At 47.9% G+C, this 20,605-nt stretch overlaps 1 protein-coding gene across 2 annotated transcripts in view; it reads right to left on the reverse strand.

Moving 5' to 3' along the window:
* Positions 1-4,132: 4,132 nt before the first annotated feature.
* The window catches only part of MBD2 (methyl-CpG binding domain protein 2), a 61,372-nt gene continuing 44,899 nt past the window's right edge, over positions 4,133-20,605 (reverse strand). The window contains exons 4-7 of one of the 2 annotated variants that reach the window (XM_004616140.2): positions 13,822-13,912; positions 12,370-12,547; positions 7,605-7,741; positions 4,133-4,614 (exon numbers count right to left, since the gene is read on the reverse strand). In XM_004616140.2, the coding sequence (XP_004616197.2) occupies positions 7,615-7,741; positions 12,370-12,547; positions 13,822-13,912 (396 nt within the window). In that variant the 3' untranslated portion in view covers positions 4,133-4,614; positions 7,605-7,614. Of the gene's footprint in view, positions 4,615-7,604; positions 7,742-12,369; positions 12,548-13,821; positions 13,913-20,605 lie in introns of those variants that run through there. The other variant, XM_055127124.1, reaches the window with a different exon arrangement.

Below are 20,605 nucleotides of genomic sequence, written 5' to 3' on the forward strand. Positions count from 1 at the left end.
GATGCTTTATCGGTCCCCCTTTATCCAGGAAGTAACACCTCCCCTCCCCCCATTCCCTGTATTGGGCCCAGCTGCATTTTACTGCCAGACTTTCGAAGGTAAGTTCACGAAGCCAGAAGGTGAAAGTAAATGTGAACCCACAGATAAAAATAACTCCTGACATTCCAGGGAGTCGCATCCCTGTGCACCTTTTCTAAAAGATAACTGACCTTGGAAAAGATTGCTCAGCACCAGAGTTCACACATGACAGAACAGGGTTTCAGATGAAGAATCTCTTGGCTTTCTTGGCTTCCCTAAGTACGAGACCCGGCCTCACTCTAACAGGCAGATCGAACTGTGTTGCTCTCTGTCACAGCAAGAAAGGCCACTTAGACCTGAGGGAGAAGCAGCGGCTTGGAAGGCTCCTTGGGGTTCTAGAAACAAAAGACACATCCCCTCTCTGCACCTTCCTGACCTACGCCAGTTACCTTGTCCGGTTCAAGACGTAAATGGGACATCAACCAGTATGTGTCTACGACTTGGCTTAAACGGACATTACGAATCAAACAGGGAGCCAGCAGAAATAAAAGCGTCCCACAGGGCTGCAGAGACACAAGGGTGAAGGCACTTGCCTTGCGGGCGGCCGACCCTGGTTTGATCCTTGACTCTGCATGATCCCTCAAACCGCACCAGCAGCAGCCCCCCAGCACAGAGCGGGGAGTAGCCCCCAGCACTGCCACAGCGGCCCAAACATTGCCCCCCCCCCCGCCCCTGTAAAAATTGTGTAAATTGCAAAATGTTTTAAAAGTGAAGGAAAAGAACACTTTTGTCTTCCTGTGATAGGAATAAGAGCCGAGTAGTTGAGGTCATTTATATGAAGCGTGTGACTTAAAGTTGTGACTTAAAGTCTAACCCAAGCACTCGGGCGGACAACCCGCTGCTCCGATTCCTAATCCACTATTCTTCCCGGCCAATCCTGCTGCAGGCCCGTGTATAGTTTGGACTCCACTGAGGTATAGTTTGTCCAAGGGTCACCTCTGTACCCCAGAAGTGAAGATGGGCAGGAGGAGCTATGACACCACTGGGTGGATGCCTCCTGGTTCTCTGTGACGCCTTTCGGTAGTTCCCAGGACACATGGCAGTGGGACAACCACACCACTCTGTCTGGAGCACGTGTCACTGGATAACATCTGAAAGCTCTGGGGCTCTGAACCCCAGTTTGAAGCCCCCCAGGTCTGGAAAACACTGGCCAGAGATGACCCTCATGAAGTCACCGAAGACTTAACGTTTTTAAAGCATCAAAATTTATTGCTGTACATTTTCACATAGCATTTCCTATGGAAATACTCATAGTGCAAATATTTATTCTGGACTCTGTAGCATTTGAGATAACAAAGCTTTTGGATACCGGTTGCAGTCACTTAAGAAGATCTACATTACTCAAATGACATTATTTTCCAAACCCAAACAAGTTGATAGTCAAAAGAAATTATAGAATGTGTTCCCGAGCTCAACTCTAGAACAGCAACAACCCTCCCCCCGCCCCCAGAAACCACTTGGGGACATTCCGTTCCTAGGAAGACATACATCTTGTATTTCCAAGGGCAAGACTCTTGATTCACAAATACATTCAACAAGCTCTTGTTGACAAACTGTGACGTGCCAGGCACTGTGCGAGGCTCTGAGGGCAGGAGACGCCATCTCTGTTTTCACGGGTGCTGCTTAGTCTAAAAGAGAAACAGACATGCAAAAACAGTGCACGATACAGTAAGGGGCTCCCCTGGCGGGGAAGAGGGCGAAAGAACTTCCGAGCAGAGACACCAGGTACACAGTATCACCGAGGAGTCACCGTGATGCTGAGTCTGGACCAGTGGTCAGAAGCTTGCCATGTAGATGGGCAGCCAAGGTGGGTTTAGGCAAAGAGACAACAGGTGCCAAGACACGGAGGCCCACCAGGCCCCTCAGAGGAGCAGGGAAAGGGTTTCTTCCTGAGCCAGGCGGCAGTGGGGACAGTGGTGGGACGAGCAAGGGAAACAGTACCAGGTCCCAACGGACTTTGGAGAATTCTTCCATCTAGTCTGTTGAGACACCGAATGCTTTGTGCTGGCACCAGACTAAACGGGCGCGTTCGATCCTCGCCCCCACGGGGCTTCCATTCTAGCAGACAGAAGGTGCGCCAATAAATAAAACAGACTGAGACGGAGTTTACAGAGGAAGTAAGCAGTGTGATGAAGCAGGAAATAAAGTGTGAAAGGGCGAGAGGGAAGGAGTTGGGGTCGGCCAATAGCAAGCGCCCCTTGAGAGTGATGTCACGCTGCCATCAGCGCACTCACACAGTTCTTGTCCGGTCCTCACAAGCCCATGAGGTAGGTAGCGTTATTCCTATTTCACGGAGGGCCAGGCTCCAGGCGATGAAGGAACCGGGCACGCCACACGAATGGCAAAAACTCAGGCTCGAACGCAACTTCTCTTCATTCCCAAGCACTCACTCTTAAAATTTCCTCTGAACTGCGTAACCTGGCAAGGGCAGGGCTCTGAGCAGGTCACTGGGACCTGGGCCCACGCTGTGGAGTCTACAGGAGAGGAAAGGGAAAGCAAGCCACTAGCCTCGAAGGCGGTGGGGTGCGGGCAACGAGAAGCAAGGGCACGAGGGCCGGTCATAGAACAAGAGCGAGGACATACTGGGGCAAGGGCAGCATTAGGGACCCTCCCCCCAACTCCCCCCACCAAGCATCTGCCGCAGGCAACTTAATGAGCCAATTGGCTTTTCTCCCAGTCAGGTATGAGCTTGGGAATACTGTCATCCTGTGGAAGTTAGCTGGAATTGCAGAATGGTCCCCAACCGGATGGCTTTCATACCTTGTTCTCTACTTGAACAGAAATCAAAGTTTTGTATCTGTATCCACTGCATTTTTGTTTTCACAAATGCACTTTATAAAAAGCATGCATGTTGTGGTTGGAGAGCTTGATAAAAAAAGTATAGGGTCACCAAGGTGAAGTGACCCAAGCCTGATTACAAATAAAGAATTGGGGACTTTGGGGAGGCTAAGAGAAGCCTTGCAACAGGCATTCTAACTAGTTAGATCATTTCTTCCAAAGAAATGGACATTCATTTCCCACGCCACCCTCCTCGGCCAGTCTGCTGGGCAGCTGCCCTCACCAACAGTCTCCCATAAATTTGCAAGAATCCAGGGACACACAGAAAGGAACCTGGCGGCCCAAGGCTTATCGATCATATGTCGAACAGAAACCAGGAAGTCCCCGAGGGTGAACACCTAGGTCGTTTGGCATAAAGTCTAGAGAGACAGCAGCCCAAAGCAGTTCATACTGCTTCAACTATTTACTTTCCCTTCCTTGGGAACTGGAGAGGGGTAAGAGGTGGTGCTAACAGATGGTACAGGTGACACTCCTAAAGACACCATCACATCTTGGACCACATCCTTGCTGGGTCTCACTCTAAAAGGACTGAGCATTAGGAAGAGGCACATAAACCATCCTGCAGAAAAGTCTCTTGCTCTATTTCTCCACATGCACTTCGATTCGCTTACACTCACACTGCTAGCCTCTTTTCCTTGGCATCAGATTATGTTTGATTTTTAAAACTCATATAATAATTCTAGGCTGTTTTAGGAATTAGACGTCAAGGAATTGAAGGGATAATGTAGTTACACTTATGAGGTTTAACAGAAAGCAAAACTGTTAACACTTAGGATGCTGGGCCCTGACTATCAAGTGTCACACTCCGGCTCATTAAGCAAGTCTGCCTATAACTCCCCACTTCTGAGGCAAATGGTCCAACCCGTACCTACTAACTCAGCAAGCGAGTGGGTAGCAGAAAAATGTAAATATTCCTGAGCAAACAACCAGAGGAGATCTCCAATAACATCGGAACAGTATTGGGGCACTGAGCTCATGCCCCCAAAGAGGAAAATAGCTTATTTTTATAGAACTAACAAAAGTACTAGTTACAGGCAATGGTAAACACAATCACACGCTGGACGGTAATTCAGGACTCAGGTGAAAGCAGCGTCACTTCCACACTACCCAGAGACAGACTGCAGAAGTGCCAGCTCTCAGGGATTAGGGCTGGCCATCGATCAGGAGGGTTCCCGATTGTGTGTGTGCTCTTTAACAGAAAGAATTCCAACCAGTCTGTGAATATAATCATTTATTTGTTTCTTTACAGTGATGATGGCAGAATGTACAGGTGTCCTCTTTCCATAAAGTATAAAAAAATCTATTTATATACAGTGAAGTCACAATAATCTTAATTTGGGAACTTTATTTGGTATTCCTGATCTGTTCATATTAAAACTCTGGGGGCAACAAATCATTCATATAAGTGCTACATTACCAGTAGATTGTAGCTGGCGCCAAAAAGCTCAGCTTCATCTTAAAGGTCCTGCTTGATATTACAAAAGACTAATTTTAAGTCCGAGGACTCAAAATAAACATTATTTTTTGAATAATAGATATGTACATCAAAAATACATCTAAAAAGGCATTGGTTAGTGCTATTCAAAGCTCTATGTGCTCGGGTACATTTTTGTTTTTTCTTACAGGCAAAACCCAGTAGAAACGCTTTTTTGTTCAATTCTAGGAGTTTGCTCTTGGGGGAAGTCGGTCGAAAGTTACCTGTAAAGAAAAACAAACAAATTTAAGCCACATGTGATAGGCCTCAGGGGTGAGGTCAGCAGAACTGAGAATGCAGATGCTAATTTCAATCAAACTCTTTATCAGACCTTAACCGGCATCTGTTTGGTGATGGCACTCTGTAAAGGAAGAGTGCTCACATAGCCCTCATCATCTTACGGTCTCACGACACTCACTGCAGTCTCAAAGCTGACAAATGTACATCCCCTGGATATGCACACGCAAATATGCATACACATGAAATACACATCCACATGAAAAGAGATACCAAAGGTTATACAGATGAAAACACATGGGAGAGTGATAAATCCAACTATATCATAGTACCAATGATGACTAAGTTTACTCTGAAATGTTGATTTGTTTTGAACTGTTCAGAACATTTACAGGTAATAGCTGTGCTCTTGCCACCTGGGTGCGACCTGGGTGAAATGACACATGCTACGAATAACTCTTGCTGTTGTTATTTGTTTTGGGGCCACACCCAGCGATGCTCAGAGGTTACTCCTGACTCTGCACTCAGAGATTACTCCTGGCGGTGCTCAGGGGACCATCTGGGGTGCCGGGGATGGAAGTCGGGTTAGTCATGCTGCAAGGCAAATACCTTACATAACCACAGTGCTATCTCTCCAGCCCCTATGGCTGCAAACTCTTAAGTAACATGGTAATCTCAACATGTTATTTTACAGAGATGAGGAAATAGAGGGTCACTTGATAGAAAGGATTAGGAGTCCTGCATGAGAGACTGAGAGACCTGTGTGAAACTGCAGGTTATAGATTCCATCGCTTACCAACCATGTGAACTTAAACAGGACGTACTCTTGGTCCAGTGAAGCCCTACCTCTGGCAAGGTTATTATGAATATCTAATCAAGGTCACACGGCAGTATTGTTTATTCAATGCTTCAGCTGTAAGTGGGGCTAAATTATCAATGTAGATCAATGTAATTTTTTTTTTTTTTGCTTTTTGGGTCACACCCAGCGATGCTCAGGGGTTACTCATGGCTTTGCACTCAGGAATTACTCCTGGCGGTGCTTGGGGGACCATATGGGATGCCGGGGATCGAACCCGGGTCGGCCGCATGCAAGGCAAACGCCCTACCCGCTGTGCTATCGCTCCGGCCCCAATCAATGTAATTTTTGATAAAAGGTACCTCATGATTTTCCACGTGGTGGAATGGCCTTGTGTAAAGATGCCATTCTCAAGATCAGAAAATGCTATGTCTAATACGAATCTTTCCCTATCCCACATGCGACAATTACTGCATGTGTTAAAACTCCAATCCAGAGTGATTTGTTTGTTGCCATTAATGAGCAAAGGGTCCCTAAATAAATCAGGGCGCTACCTTGGTGGCGACCTGCCAAGCAGCCTGCAAAGCAAGCAAGAACCTAGTCAAGTTGCAAACAAGACAACCCGTGATTATCCAAAACTACTGTTTCAGGAGAAAACCCTGAGAAGCCACCAAAGATCCCAAGATGAGAGGATGGAAGACCCTCAGAAAGTGGCCCTAGAGACAGCTGAGGCTTCTGGACAAAAGAAATCCCTCCAGCCGCGGGTGCAGAAAGGACAGTCAGGGTAAGTCGAGAATCCGAGAGCCAAAGGCCGGGAGAGAAGACGCTAGAGACGAGCAGAGGGCAGGACTGTCCCCACACCTGCTCCTTCTTCCCAGCCCCGTTTCTCCTGCTCGGGTTTGGGACACAGAGCAGTAAGCGGCTACGGGAAGGGAAGCGGGAGGCCTGCCCAGCACAGCACCCCACAGGCCCCCTGGGGCGCCGACCGCCGCCTGGAAAGAGACTGTGCCCGAAGGAGCTGTCTGCGAATCTCACGCGGGATCCACATTTGTATTTTTCGCTTGTTCTTGCAGGGTCCCACCTGGGTGGCTGTGCCTGGGGGATCATGAGGTGTCAGGAACCAGACCCTGCCCGCTGCAGGCGGTACCCGCTCAGCATGTGTCCCGCCCTACAAGCAGTCTCGGCAATCCCGCCACAGCACAGATCTTTGAAACAAACTCCTATATTTTGGAACATCCTCCCTATTCGCCATCCAGGTAGAGGAACCAGGAAGGGATGGATTCTCCCACTTTGCGGCCAGTATCTTAACGAGGGGACGGGGCCTGTGAAGGGACTGATGGGAGGGCGGGAGGACAGCATGGGGGGCAAGGGGGCAGCTGGGAGGGCCCTGGCACTGGGCGCCTCAGAGCCATCCACGGGCACAAGCACTGAACTGCTGTTGGGGTAATTTGGAATTGCCAGGAATGGCCTGCCCCCCGCCCCCAACACACACAGACCACACAGACGCGCACACACACCATACTCACACACAATAAAGTACCTGGAATTGCCAGGAATGGCACGTGCGCACACACCCCCCCACACACACACCCCATACACACACAATAAAGTAGCTGGAATTGCCAGGAATGGTGCGCACACACACACACACACACACACACACACACACACACACACACGCAATAAAGTAGCTAGAATTGCCAGGAATGGTGCACACACATGCATGCACACACACACACACACACACACACACACACACACACACTCCCCTGATACACACACACAATAAGGTACCAGCCAGAATCTCACCCCCTACACACACACACACTCCACATACACTAAAGTACTAGCCAGAATCTCACCCCTACGCACACACAAAAGTACTAGCCAGAATCTCACCCCCTACATACATACACATCCCACACACACAATAAAGTGTCAACCAGAATCTCACGGAAGGAGATCCCTGGCCCAGCTGCAGGGTGCAACAGTTTCCGAGCACGTTGAAAGTAGTTACTTGCCCGCAGCCTCTGACATCCAGAGAAGGGCCAACCACACCCCGACGTGGGAAAAGCTTTCTGCTTCCCCCCCCGCCCCCCCGGAGGCAGGGAGGGAAACCAAGGCCAGGGTGGTGGAACCGCCTCCCCTTCCGAGTCCCGCCCTTCCCGGCAGGTCCTGTACCTGATCAGGTCTAGGATTCATCTCCACTGTCCATTTCTATGTCCATCTCCTCTGTATCAGCCGCTCGGGACAGGATGTCGGCCATCAGGGCCTCTTCCAGTTTCTTCCGAACTTGCTGCACACGTTCTTCCTGTTTCCTTTAACAACAGAAGAGCGACAGGACACTTGTAACGTGGCCAGGAGGGAGGGAAGAGGGAAGTGGCCTCCGCACTTCAAGATCAAAGAAACTGAGTGTCTCAGTTGAGGGGGACGGGAGACAGGAGTGTTCTGCAATGCTCAGCAAAAACCCCTGGGGAGCCGAGCCCCCAGAGATTCAGACTGGCGGGTGCCCCGCCTCTTGGAGAGGCGTCTGCAGGGACCAACCATGGCCTGTGCCGGGGCGGACGCGTTGGAGCCATGGCTATGAAGGCGCTGAAGTAACATGGGGACAGGAAGAGACGGTTCCGTGAAGCCCGGCGGGGCACCTGGCTGTGGCGGGCACGTCTGTCAGAGTTCCTGCTGGGTGCCCAGGCGTGTGGGCAGTGGGTCACTGGACCACTACACGGAGGGCAGCGGCAGAAAGCAGCTCTCACACTGAGAGCTTGGCAGCATATACTGGAACTTGCTCTGTGGCTTGGAAACTGCAATTTGTTTCTTTAATGGCAATGTACTCAATTACTAAATTTATTTTTAAGTGTGGCCATAATACACATTTTATTAAAATGAAATTTTAATTTTAATAATAAATTTCAATTTATTCGATTCGTTTCACTGAATCATAAAATTTTCATAATAAAATTTTAATATTAAATTCCAATTCATTCAGTTAATCTAACTGAATAAAAATTGTTATTAGGATACAACTTAATTACAATTTTAATAATAGATTCAATTTATTCAATTCCTCTGAGCCAGTTAATGGGCGGTACCAGAAGAAAGGGTGCACTTCCTACTTAGATGGGGCTGAAGAGAGATTTCTGAAATGGTTGCTTCAAGCCAAGGGGTCAACAGAAACACACACACAACCCAAGTGCAGAAGAAGGTGCGGGGGGGGGGGGGGGGGGGGGGGGGCAAGGACAGGCAGACAGGTGGGGAAAGGTCCCAGAGAAGCAGGACCAACAGCTCCTCGTGACAGGGCCTGTTTCCCCTGCACGTGGTCTTGCCTCTGTCTTGGGGACGCAATTTAGCAACTGGCCTCAAACGCCCTGGCATTCCCCTCTCCTTCTTCGGGCTCAGCAGCCGCCTGGGAATGAGCCCACTGGGGCACGAGCAATGGTACCAGAGGAACTTCCAGATCTGAAAGGCCAACACCGGCCATGGCGCTCTTCCGCCTCGGCGTCCCTTCCCCTCCCAGGAGAGCTGACAGAAGGCAGGAGTCTAGCGGAGCCCCCAGTGCCCCCCGCCCATGACTTTTACGAGTCCTCCCCCATAACGATGGGCAGAAGGTTCTGGCAGGACGTCAGTGCCATGATCTGATCACTGCTCAACTGACCTTGAGTCGATTAAAAGGAAAAAGGGGCCGGGGGCCAGGGCCCCCGCAAGGGCCCTTAAGGCGGTGGGCCCTTTCCTGAAGGATGCAGGCAAGGAGCAGGGACGCAGCCACAGAGCCACCAAGGCGGGGTGCCACCGTCACTCTGCACCTCGGCCTTACAATCCCAAAGAAATAAACCGGCAACGACCCCACAGGTGGAAAAGAGGACCCCAAGTTCCAGAGCGGAATCGAGTCCGGCCAACACTGACTTCAGCAGCGGCAGCGCAGTCAGTCATGCCTGAGCTAGACTCCCAGAACGCTCAATCACGAGCCAGAAGTGCACTAGCCTTAAGCCGCTGTCTGTGAGATTCTGCTACTCATATTAGGAAACATATCCAAGGGAGAAAATATTTCACAATATACTGAAAAGTTCTAGGGACTGGAGCAATAGCACAGCGGGGAGGGCATTTGCCCTGTGCGCGGTCAACCCGGGTTCGATTCCCAGCATCCCATATGGTCCCCTGAGCACCACCAGGGGTAATTCCTGAGTGCAGAGCCAGGAGTAACCCCTGTGCATCGCCGGATGTGACCCAAAAAGAAAAAAAAAATGGAGGGCAGCAACTCCAAGGGTCCCTCCAAGGGGACAGTTTGCTCCCCTACTAAAGAAGGCACATTTCCAGATGGCGCTACTGGTTTTTGGAAGTTTGGGAGCCTCTGGTTTAATACAAACTCAGTGGTGGCTGCACAGCTGGATGGAGGCACCTGATCACAGCCACTGATTCTGAACCCGTGCAAAGTCAACAAGAAAGGGCTGCTTAAAATCTTCTGTTACGACCATTCTATCAAATGAGCAACACGCTAGACAATTTTCCCCTACAGGAAGCCTCTCAGCTCTGGCTTCGATTTTCTCTGCTCGCCAAAGACCTGGCTGCTATCATTCCGAGACCACAGTGGAGGCGGCCTGGAGGAGGCCCTACCGAGGCCCTCCGGGAACTCACTCCCAACGAAACTCACCTCTGAGGAATTTTCTCAGAGATAAGCCGAAGAACACACCGATTCTCTGGGCCTAAGAGACAGTACAGGCGGTAGGGTGCCTGCCTTGCACGTGGCTGACCTGGGTTCAATCCCCAGCATCCCAAATGATCCCCTGAGCACTGCCAGGAGTAATTCCTGAGCATGAAGCCAGAAGCAACCCCTGAGCCCCGTTGGGTGTGGCCCCCAAAGCAACAACTAAATAAACATGAAGAATTAAAAACGGAAAAACAAGTTTTAACTCTTGATTTTACATCTTTTTTCCTTACTTAAAAAATCCGGCTCATCAGGTCGAGGGAGATGGCTCAAAGGGAGGAGTAGCATGGGCACGGCCCCAGGAGCCCGGGGACAGGACTGGGTAAGGAGGAAACTCGGGGCCGAGGGAACAGGAGAGGACTGAAGTGCGGGCTGACATCCATTCCAGGTTCAATCCCCCAGCACCACATGCCACAGATGGTACCTAGGCCCAGCTGGGGTGATCCCTGAGTGCAGAGCCAGGAGGAAGCCCCCTCGCAAAGAGGGAAATTAGCCCATTAGCTAACACTGATGCCCACTTCCACGTGGAACCCTGAGCACACTGGGTGTGACCCCAAAACAAAACAAAAAATGTTAAGTATGTGAATAAGTGTAATTATAAATTCCATGCAATCAAGGCATCGGAATGCAACTTAGAACCATGCTACACCTTTGCAAAAGGAGCCACTACAAACCCCAGAAAGGGCATTTCCATGACCCCTTGGCCAGTTTCAATTATTTAAAACCTTTTCTCATTTTTATGGGCTTAAGAAAAAACACTAATATAAAGTGTTTAAAATTTATGATTCAAAAGTGCCATCTGCTGGTTTTGCCTAGGAATTATGTGTAGTAAAGCACTGATTTACACACAGAGGACTGAAGCAGTGGAATAAACACTGTCCTATTTTTTTAAAAAATGCAATATATTAGAGTATCATTATAAAGTAATGATGCTGAAGTTCATAAATCCCATATAAGCATTTCCTTCTGGTCTTAATATCTGGAATAGTTTCACTTCTCCTGAGCAATGGTCTGCTTATACTTTTCAGCATTACCAATCTGAGTTATGTTTCCTCTCACTGTTTGGTGCTAAAAACCTAATTTGTGGGCTGACTGCCTGGCTCAGTCTGTAGCACTGCAAACTCTGAGATCAAAACCTAATTTGCGGCCCAGCCTTAGAGAATATAAAAGATGCTAATACATGCAGCTTGCATCCCCTCCTCATTCCAAGCTCTGGTTTATTGCTTTACCCTTTCTTTCATCTTTCCCATTTGCTTCAGAGAGGGGGGGGGGGAGAGAGAGAGAGAGAGAAAGAGAGAGAGAGAGAGAGACAGAGACAGAGACAGAGAGACAGAGAGAGAGAGAGAGAGAGAGAGAGAGAGAGAGAGAGAGAGAGAGAATGTGTGGGGGTGTTTATCTGTGTGTGTATATCTTTGAAGACACTTTAAATCTTTACTTGAAACAAATCTAGTATAGATAAATAAATCTCTAAATTGAGCAGCTTAAGTGAGGTAAACAGTCAAGTAAATTAAACATTAAAAAAAGTACAACTAAGCTTTCTAGGATCTGCTTTGAAAAGAGACTGGATTGCAGACTAAAATGCAGAAAGTGATCACAAAGGCACAACTGAACGTAAGAGATTCTTTTTTGAAGGGAGGAGGTGGGTAGGTTGGGCTATTCCTGGCAATTCTCAGGGCTTCCTCCTAGTTTTGTGCTCCAGGATCACTTCTGGTGGGGCTCAGGGGACCACACGAGATGCTGTAGACTGAACCCATCAGCCATATGCAAGGAAAGTGCCCTCCCCGCTGAACAATCCCTCTGACCCCCTGAACAGAAGGGATTCTTTGGAGAGAGAGAACCCTGATAGCAAAAGACATGGCAAAACCACTGACTCAATCTTTTGGATATGAATGGGATCCCCTTACTCACGACATCTCCACCCTTCGAAGGTATGCATTCATTTTACTATGCATTCATTTTACGCACACTATTTCTCTTTGCATTTATTGCACAAAAGCCTTGTTTTAAGGTGAGGCCAGAGGAATAATATTACAGGATAGGGCACTTGTCTTGAATGCTGCCTACCCAGGTTCAATCCCTTGCACCCTATGGGGTCCCCTGAGTACCACCTAGAGTATCCCGAGAACAAAGCAAGCCCTGAGCACCACTGGGTGTCCCCCCCTTCAAAAACAAAAACAAATAGGCTATATTATAAACTGTATCAATGTTTTTAAAAATCCAGCTCTGAAGATGTCTCGGCTGCCTTACCTAATGTCTTCGTCTGTGACTATGAAAGCTTTGCAGAGGGGCTGGGATGTGTTGAGCCAAACAGCTGGGTTCTTTTCCACAGCAGCGGAGACTTGCCCTGTGATTGGCGCAGAGCTTGTGTGCAAAGCACTTGCAACAGCAGATAAAAGTGTCTCATCATTGCTACCTGGACCAACTCCTGCAATTCAAAAAAGATGCTCAGTTAAAGGAGATTTCTAGCTGAGCTGAGCAAATCATATGTAACGCATATTTTTAGACTCGATTGTGACTGTAAGTTTAAGAGTAACAATAGCATCAGAACTACTGAATAGTGACAGCACACCAAAGAAATAACATTAAATAAATAGTCAAACAATAACAACCTGGCATTTTAAGACTTCAAATTGCATTTTCTGAGGTTCTAGTCTTTTTTAAAAATGTATCTATATTTTTCTCCAGTAATGTTAATGACTTTTTAAAATTAAAGTTTTAATTTTAATTCTCAATTATTTTAATGACTTAAGTCCCGTTTATAATCAGATTGTATTTATGTCCCTAGGAAGGCATCGCCTAGAGCCCTAGAATGTTTCTCCTGTGACATTAAACATTAATTTCTAGCAACGTCTCCCCCTTATCTTTTGTGTTTTCTGTACATCAAATGAAAAGCCAATGCCAGCATTCTATACCTGCAACTTTAAGAGCTTTTCCAAATACCCAAACAGCGAAACTAAAAACTAAAAACTTAATAATCATACACCTTGGTTACATACGGGCATGAGAGTGGCCGCCTGGCCACATTTACGTGCATCAGTCAAAGCCCTGCACTTGTTCGAGTAGTTCATCCTTCCCGAGAACACAGAAGAACGAGACATTCTCACCATGAACTACCAGACGTGAGTGAGACACACCGTGTCAAGCTGCAGAAGTGAAAGGCCTAGGAACTGCCGGAGAGTGCTCCTCTCGGACAGTGAATGACCACACCAGGGGACAGGCACGTGGCTTCCGAATCCTCTGCCCCAGAAGCCACTTGCCCTGTGCCACAGGACAACGTGCTGCTCTCTGCAGCCGGGGTGTGTGAAGGGAGAGGCCAAAGAGAGCTCCGAGCTGTCCTCCTGAGAGGATGAAGAGCAAGCGCTGGGGCCAAATGCTGCGTTAAGCAGGGAAGTGGGAACTGCAGTGAGTCCGGGGCATTTGGTTCTGACAGCATGTCCGTTAATTCTTAAACCTGAACTTCAAGTTTAGAACCTAACTTAAGAGTCAAAATGTTTACACTGGGGGGGGGTGGGGGGAGACACTAGGTTGAAGCAACACACAAGCTTTTCATGTGAGTTTCCCTGGAGCCACTCGGGGGTCTAAGAGGTCTGTGTGTCATCCGGCCAAGGTCAAGACTAATCTCGGCCGTTTCCAGCCCCACAGCTCCTGCCACGGAGCCTGGCACACAGCGGGCACTGCTCAACTGAACTTGGATAGTACCTTGAAGACCTTTAGGGAGTTCCATGGTTTTTATAATTTGTTCTGTTACATCTGATGCACTAAGTCCTTGTAGCCTCTTCTCCCAGAAAAGCTGTAAGGCAAAACATCACTGTTAATAAATACATTCTCGGGACAAGAAAGTAGCGCATCGATGCTGTTGAATAATGAAATTGAGATCATTTCCATAGTTTCCTAACTCCCCCACTTAAGGCTAAATGACAGTCCGAAGATGGATGGCTTCAACACATTGTCAGGCTTTCAAATAATCATTTAAAAAAAAAAAGGTTGGTTATTTTAAGTTAGATTATTCACTTGTTACAGCCTTACAGATTGTTATTACCGGCCTACTAAGTAATGCTATTCTTTATAAGATATCCGCCCAAGAATACCACTCGAATATTTTGATGACTCACTTGCATTAAAAATTTAGTGCTGTAATTTATCCAGGAAAATTTTTAAAATTATATTATATGCCCTTTGGTCCAATATCAGGGAAAGTTGCCCCACATTCCAGAACAGTTCAGTTTACCCCTTCAGAATGCAGTATGTGGAGGGGTGGGGGGGCTCCCATTTTTGATGGGATCTTTTCGAAAACATCTAAGTTTCCATGTGAGAAGCCAGAGGGACTCTGGCTTTCCCAGAGGCCCAGGCACCTTTCTGGGCAGCAGAGAGCAGCGGAAGGGTTCTGATGCCCAAAGGAGCAAGTGGGATACACGACTGCGCATCCAAATACTAACTGGTCAGGGACAGTCCGACAGCCCTGCCTTTTATCTCCTATCCTATCCCTTTCGCAGACTATTCTCCCTCCTGGTCAGCAGTGGTCTCTCGGTCATCCGTTCAAGAGAGACCCACTTGGAACACGAGCTGTGCTGAAACCGTGGATGCAGTCGGACGACTGTCTTGATCCTTAAGCCTCGTGTCTTTTCTAGGACTTGGCAATCCGTGCGACCGCTCTATCCCCAGCCACCAGCCAAAAGAGAGCTGCAAGGGCACAATTCCTTAGGCCTCGTCTGTCCTGAACTCGGATACCCCGGGTCTATTTCACAGCAGGTACTGAAAGATATTTGTGTGAGGGTCTGAACGCGACAAATGCTGGATTCAGAATGGAGGCCGTGAGGACACTGGACCTAGCTGAAGACTACTCCACAGACGACACTGAACATGGCTTATAAGCTCAGAACCACCCGAAGAGTCGTCTGTCTATTTGGCATCAGTGATTGTCAGGTAAGATTGGGGAGGGGTGGGGGAGAGGCGGGGGAGACCACATGCAAAGCCTGTTACATGGAGCATAAAGTTTATTGTATTTTGTTGCATTCTTGCCACACTGTGGGCTTTTCAGTCTGAGTCTGACTTCCGGATATAAACAAGTACAGGATAATTACCCTCCAGACAAGTAAGATAAAGTAAAATCACTCAATTCGTAGCACAGTGGCAATCTGCTGCTTCCCTCTGACTTTTTCCTATGTGTAACAATTCCATCCTTCCCCAAACAAATCACATCAGCAGAACAGGTGGTTGACATACATGAAAACACTAATGATCAAAGGGGCAAAAGAGGTGGAAGTAGTAAGTGAGTATGATAAATATCCCAGGAAACCCTGCCCAGCTTCCATTATTTTTCTCCTGGGAAATAGCACATTCTCTATGCTTTGAATCTCATAGTTATAAGGAAAAAGGTAAAACCAAGGAAACCACAACCGAGTTCATTCCTACTGAAAACACTATTCCATCAGTGAACATGAGATATGCAAGTGCTTTGTACATTTTATATACACACGTGTATATATATATTGTATATATATACACACATGTATATATATATACACACATGTACACATATGCATACACACATACATATATATGCATGGAATTCAAATTAAAAAATAATACTCTGCTCTTCCCGCCCTGATCTCCCGTCCCTGTTTCTCCCCTTGGCCCAAAATTGCTTGGGAGAATGCTGGTAAGACATAATCCACAGGGCCCCCTTCTAAAATGAAAGAGTGAAGTCCCATGAGGATTTGGGGCTTCACGTGGCACTTGGCACGGGGCCCCTGCAAGTGGGGGGCTGGTGCAGCTGCCTGGGGCAAGTGACGCTGGTGACAGCACAGGGATGCGCAGAGCTGGCGAGCTGGAGCGGGTAGAGCAAGGTGGGGATGACCTTCGGGAAATGCTGCGAGACCATGTGGCCCCATGAATCGCTGAAGAAGAGAAGGGCCAGAGCAGCGTCCTGGCGGGATCTTAGGAATTACACGCGAAGGATCTTCCCGTAAGTGCTCGTGCAGGAGCCCCCACCCCACGGAGAGCAGCGGGGAGCAGGCAGGGGGAGGAGGGGGACGCCAGGGAAGGAGGGAGAAAGGCCCGGCGCTTGGGGGAGAAGCCCAATTTGGTTCTATTTAGAGCTCAGTGAACAACACTGAAAGCTTTTAATTAAGAGTTTCTGAAACTGCAATTTTCTTGTTATTTTTACTCAATTGATTTCTATGTTGCGCGGGGAGTAAAGCCCTGAGAAAGGCCTCCACAGCGGCCCTGAGCTGCTTCCAGAACAGGAGGGAATAGGAGGGAGGAGAGTGTCAGGAACACACAGTCCATTTCTGTTCCTAATGAATCAGAAGGGGGGCGGGCTGGGGGCTGCCGGAATCAGGGTCTGAACCCTCAAAAGGGGCTTCAGAACTAGTTTCCAGAATAGAAGCGAGGGAGTCAGGGAACACCCGGTCCATTTCTGCTCTTCATGACTCTCGGGGGTGGGAGGAGGGCAAGAATCAGGGGTTCGAGCCCCACAGGCCTGCCGTCAGGGAGGAGTGACCCCTGAGCAAAGCTGAGAGTAGCCCCTGGGCACTGCAGGGTGCGACACAAATGAACGCACAGCCCTGAGCCAGCAGTCCTGGGCCGGAGCAGTGGGCCTCAGTTTCACTTCAGCGAGAGCCAGTGATGCAAAGGAGGCTGGGTGGGCAGGAGGGGCCCAGTGGCAGGGCCAGTGGCATCGAGGAGCCAAACAGGAAACCACACCCTGTGCCATCAAGGCAGCGAGCAAACATTCCCGAGTCTCTTCTCCCCGCCCCTCGTTCCCCAGCCTTTACTGGACACACCCCAAGAGGCCTGGAAGCAGATGCTTTGTCCATGCCAGTCAACTGGGATGGAGGGACGCTGGCGAGAGACGGAGCAGAAGTTTGGAAGTCATTCCTTAACCCAGCCACTGAGACTCAAGGCCCTGCAAGAAAGGTGATGACCAGCAGCTGTGACTCTGTAGGTCACGAGTGCAGAGTACCTTACAACTTGGGTCCCGGGGTTTCTCATACGTTGGTCTGGGATGTAGACGGTAACAGCGACCCTACCGGAAGATGCGAAGTCCCAAACAACCGACACGCGGCATTTCCCGTCCCAAGCCTGGAGTTAGAGAGCATCTGAGAGTCCCGATTTAGAGGAGGCTGCAACCGCCACAGGCCACAGAGCAAACGCATGCGCAAGTCTGTACCAGAGACACCACAGCTCCATGCAGAATGACCTGCGGGGTTCACCTACCTACAGTGCACAGCAACCAAAGAGAAGAACGGTCTGCACACGCTTAAATAGAGCCTGGTCAATTCTAACAGAAAAACCCCAGAAGGAAAAACATAACGAGGTGGCGTATACAAAAACTTAAAAGTTATCTTGGGTTTCATAAACTGTCCTGAAAGGCGTATTGCGGAGGATAACCGGGGACACCGGTGGTGGGAAATGCACACTGCCGAAGGGACGGGTGTTGAACACAGCATGACTGAAACCCAATCATAAACAAGTTTTTGTTTGTGTATCTCACTGTGATCCAATTAAAAATAAAGACATTCAAAAAGAACAAAATTGAACCACATGCAATTTCAATAATGAAACGAAGTCACCAAACCCTCCTGTATCTTACTTATTTCAAATGCCATTAGCTGAGCATCGGCTCCAAAGCCAGGAGACTGAAGCAGCGAATGTGAAGGCTGGCGAGCGAGACCAAGCGCCCAAGCCTCGGTTTTGAGGTTGTCAAATCTTCCCCTCTTAGAGGAGCTAGAGGCTCGGGGGAGGGCACCCACAGGCATGGCCCAATGGGTCCCCAACACCGTGGGGGGCCAGTCAGCAAACTCTTAGCCACACTCACTCTGGAATGCCACTGGCAGAGGACCCAAGGCCCTGTGGCAGGCCGGGGAGGCCCCCTTCCAAATAAACTGAATAGATTCATCAATTTCTTTTCACTTCCGATTTCCTGAGCCATTTTACCCCTCCTTTATTCATCTCCTACCTTCAAAAGTTCCTGTCTAACCAGATCAGCTCTACTCAGGCGCTAAATCGCACTTCCAATCTCCCCTGATCCTGCCTCCACCCTTTGCCAATGTCTTCTCTCCCATTTTCCATCCATCGCTCTCTGAAGTGACAAACACTTGCCAAAACCACACCTGAAAGTCCTTTCTATTCACACTCCTCCTCCTCCAAGCCATCTCTTCCTGCTCCTGCCGAATCCCCCTGCAATTCTTCACCTTGCATTCACTGTTCTCCTCACCGGAACTCGACTCCCGACACTAAGTTACCACTGAGCTCACAAGGCCTCAGTACCCGCCTACGCAAACATCCCAGTTCTGAAAAGAAAAGTTCCGAAGAAAAGAAAGCCTTCCTTTCCAAACTACCTGTCTCTTGCAAAATTCTGCCTTTATGATCCTTTGGAAGGATTCTGTATATCCTATTACAACTATGCAACAAAGTGAAACTTCAATTATTGACCAAAGAATAAGATTACGAGCACTTTCCCTAGTGAAAATGAATATTTAAAATAAGATGCCATCTACTCTTTAAAAAAAGTGTGGAGATGATGAAAGTGTAAATATTTTCTAAAATAGAGAAAAATCCATTTTTTTCACCAATCTGGGCGCTGGGGGTTTGACCTTGGACCTCAGGCAAAGCATGTGCTTATTTAGCCCCTGAGCTATCTCGCCTGCCCAATTGCATCATTTTAAAGAGTTTTTCATCAGTCTATTTCTGCCATAAGCATAAAGCCACACCCAGAGCTCAAATGATTGTGGGATAAACTTGAGGCGAAACAGAGGGAGTGCAGGGTAACAGATGAATGGTTTGCAAATGAAATGCTTTAGTTCTGACTCAACCATTAAACAGATGTGCTGCCTTAGGCAGGCCACTTAATTTCACTAGTAAAACAGAAATACTAATAAACTGCCATATCTATCTCAAGAGATTACCAAAGCACTGATTTTTTTAAGAGTTCTTTGAAAATAGGAACTTTAAACTGATTTGCTCAAAAAAAATTTTTTTTGGTTAAGAACTGACAAATTACCACCAGAGGTCTTGCTACATTTAATAAAAGCCCAAGAATCTTGTCACTTCTTTGTGGACTAAAGGAAAACCCAGAAAACAGCACTTTGTACTCACTGACTCCTGAGACACTAAAAGTGTAAGGCACTGGATTAGAGGGGACCCACACTTCCGCCCAGAGGGAATCCTGCTGTTTAAAACCAGGCCCTTATTGCGTCAGGGCTGTCTAATTCTGATCAGCAAAACCAGCTTAACTTTACCATGGCTGTGAATATCCCAGTTCCTTCTCTTGTCTAAGGAGTCAAAGAAGAAAGGGTTCCAAAGGACAAGAAAATTATTACATAAATCAAAAGAAAAGCTGATTCACCAGGCGGTGTAGAACACAACAAGATCTTACTCAGGCGAAAAGATAAGCACTGGAGCTAAAGAGGGTGCAAAAATGAAGCGAGAGGCAAACTCCATCCTGTTGAGGATGGTGGAACCCAGACACCTGTGAGAGCTGCTAACCTAAATGTTGTCAAGAATACTCTGCACAGCTGGGCATGCCGTATCTGCCAAACGCCCACCAAGATACCACTGCCCTCGGCTGATCACAGAATGCACACTCATTCGTGACAACTACAGCTTTTTGTTTTTTGTTTTTTTGCTTTTTGGGTCACACCTGGAGATGCACAGGGGTTACTCCTGGCTCATGCACTCAGGAATTACTCCTGGCAATGCTCGGGGGACCATATGGGCTGCTGGGAAAGGGACCCAGGTCAGCCGCATGCAGGGCAAACACCCTCCCCGCTGTGCTATCGCTCCAGCCCCAATGACAGCTTTTTATGTGCTCGTTTCACCAACTTTTCAGCTATCAAAAGAATTTTCTTATCAATACACAGCCCATGGAGGGATTAAGGTCTGTTCCTTCTCTGCTCTTTAGTCATGGTTTCTCACACTGAGTATTATTTGTTCAATGCCTGCCTTCTTTATTAAGTTTTTTAAAAGTTTTGTGAGGCCAGCATGCATGTGTGACTTCTGTGCTTACATAGCACCTATCATGTAATCAACATTATATACTTTAAAAGTTCATGATGTCAAGCCCCTCTCGACTACAGCAACACTGACAGCACCACCTCGGATAGAAAGGTATCATTAATTTAACGGAAGAGAGACCACTCAGAAAGTCTTTCTTGAGCAGCTGTAGAGATTAGTGTAGAGGTACAGCTGAGACGGGTTCAATCCCCAGCACCACGGGGCCTGAGCACAGCATTCACAGGTTATCATGGAACCATCAGCCCAGCTGGCTAAGACTTCCTGGAAAGTGCCCCTACACCCCCTGAGGTCCAATGGGGAACCTACAGCCCCCCCAAAAAAAATAATCAGTTATTCATTTTATTCAAGAAATTTAAAACAGCTCAAAAAAGCTAAAAGTTGCAATTGCAAGCATATGTGAGAACTAAAAAAACCAAGTTCCCAATATTACCATAAGATTAACTCAAAATAAAAGGGTCAAATCATA

This window comes from Sorex araneus, chromosome 2 (genome assembly GCF_027595985.1).
Source record: "Sorex araneus isolate mSorAra2 chromosome 2, mSorAra2.pri, whole genome shotgun sequence".
Classification (NCBI taxonomy): Eukaryota; Metazoa; Chordata; class Mammalia; order Eulipotyphla; family Soricidae; genus Sorex; species Sorex araneus.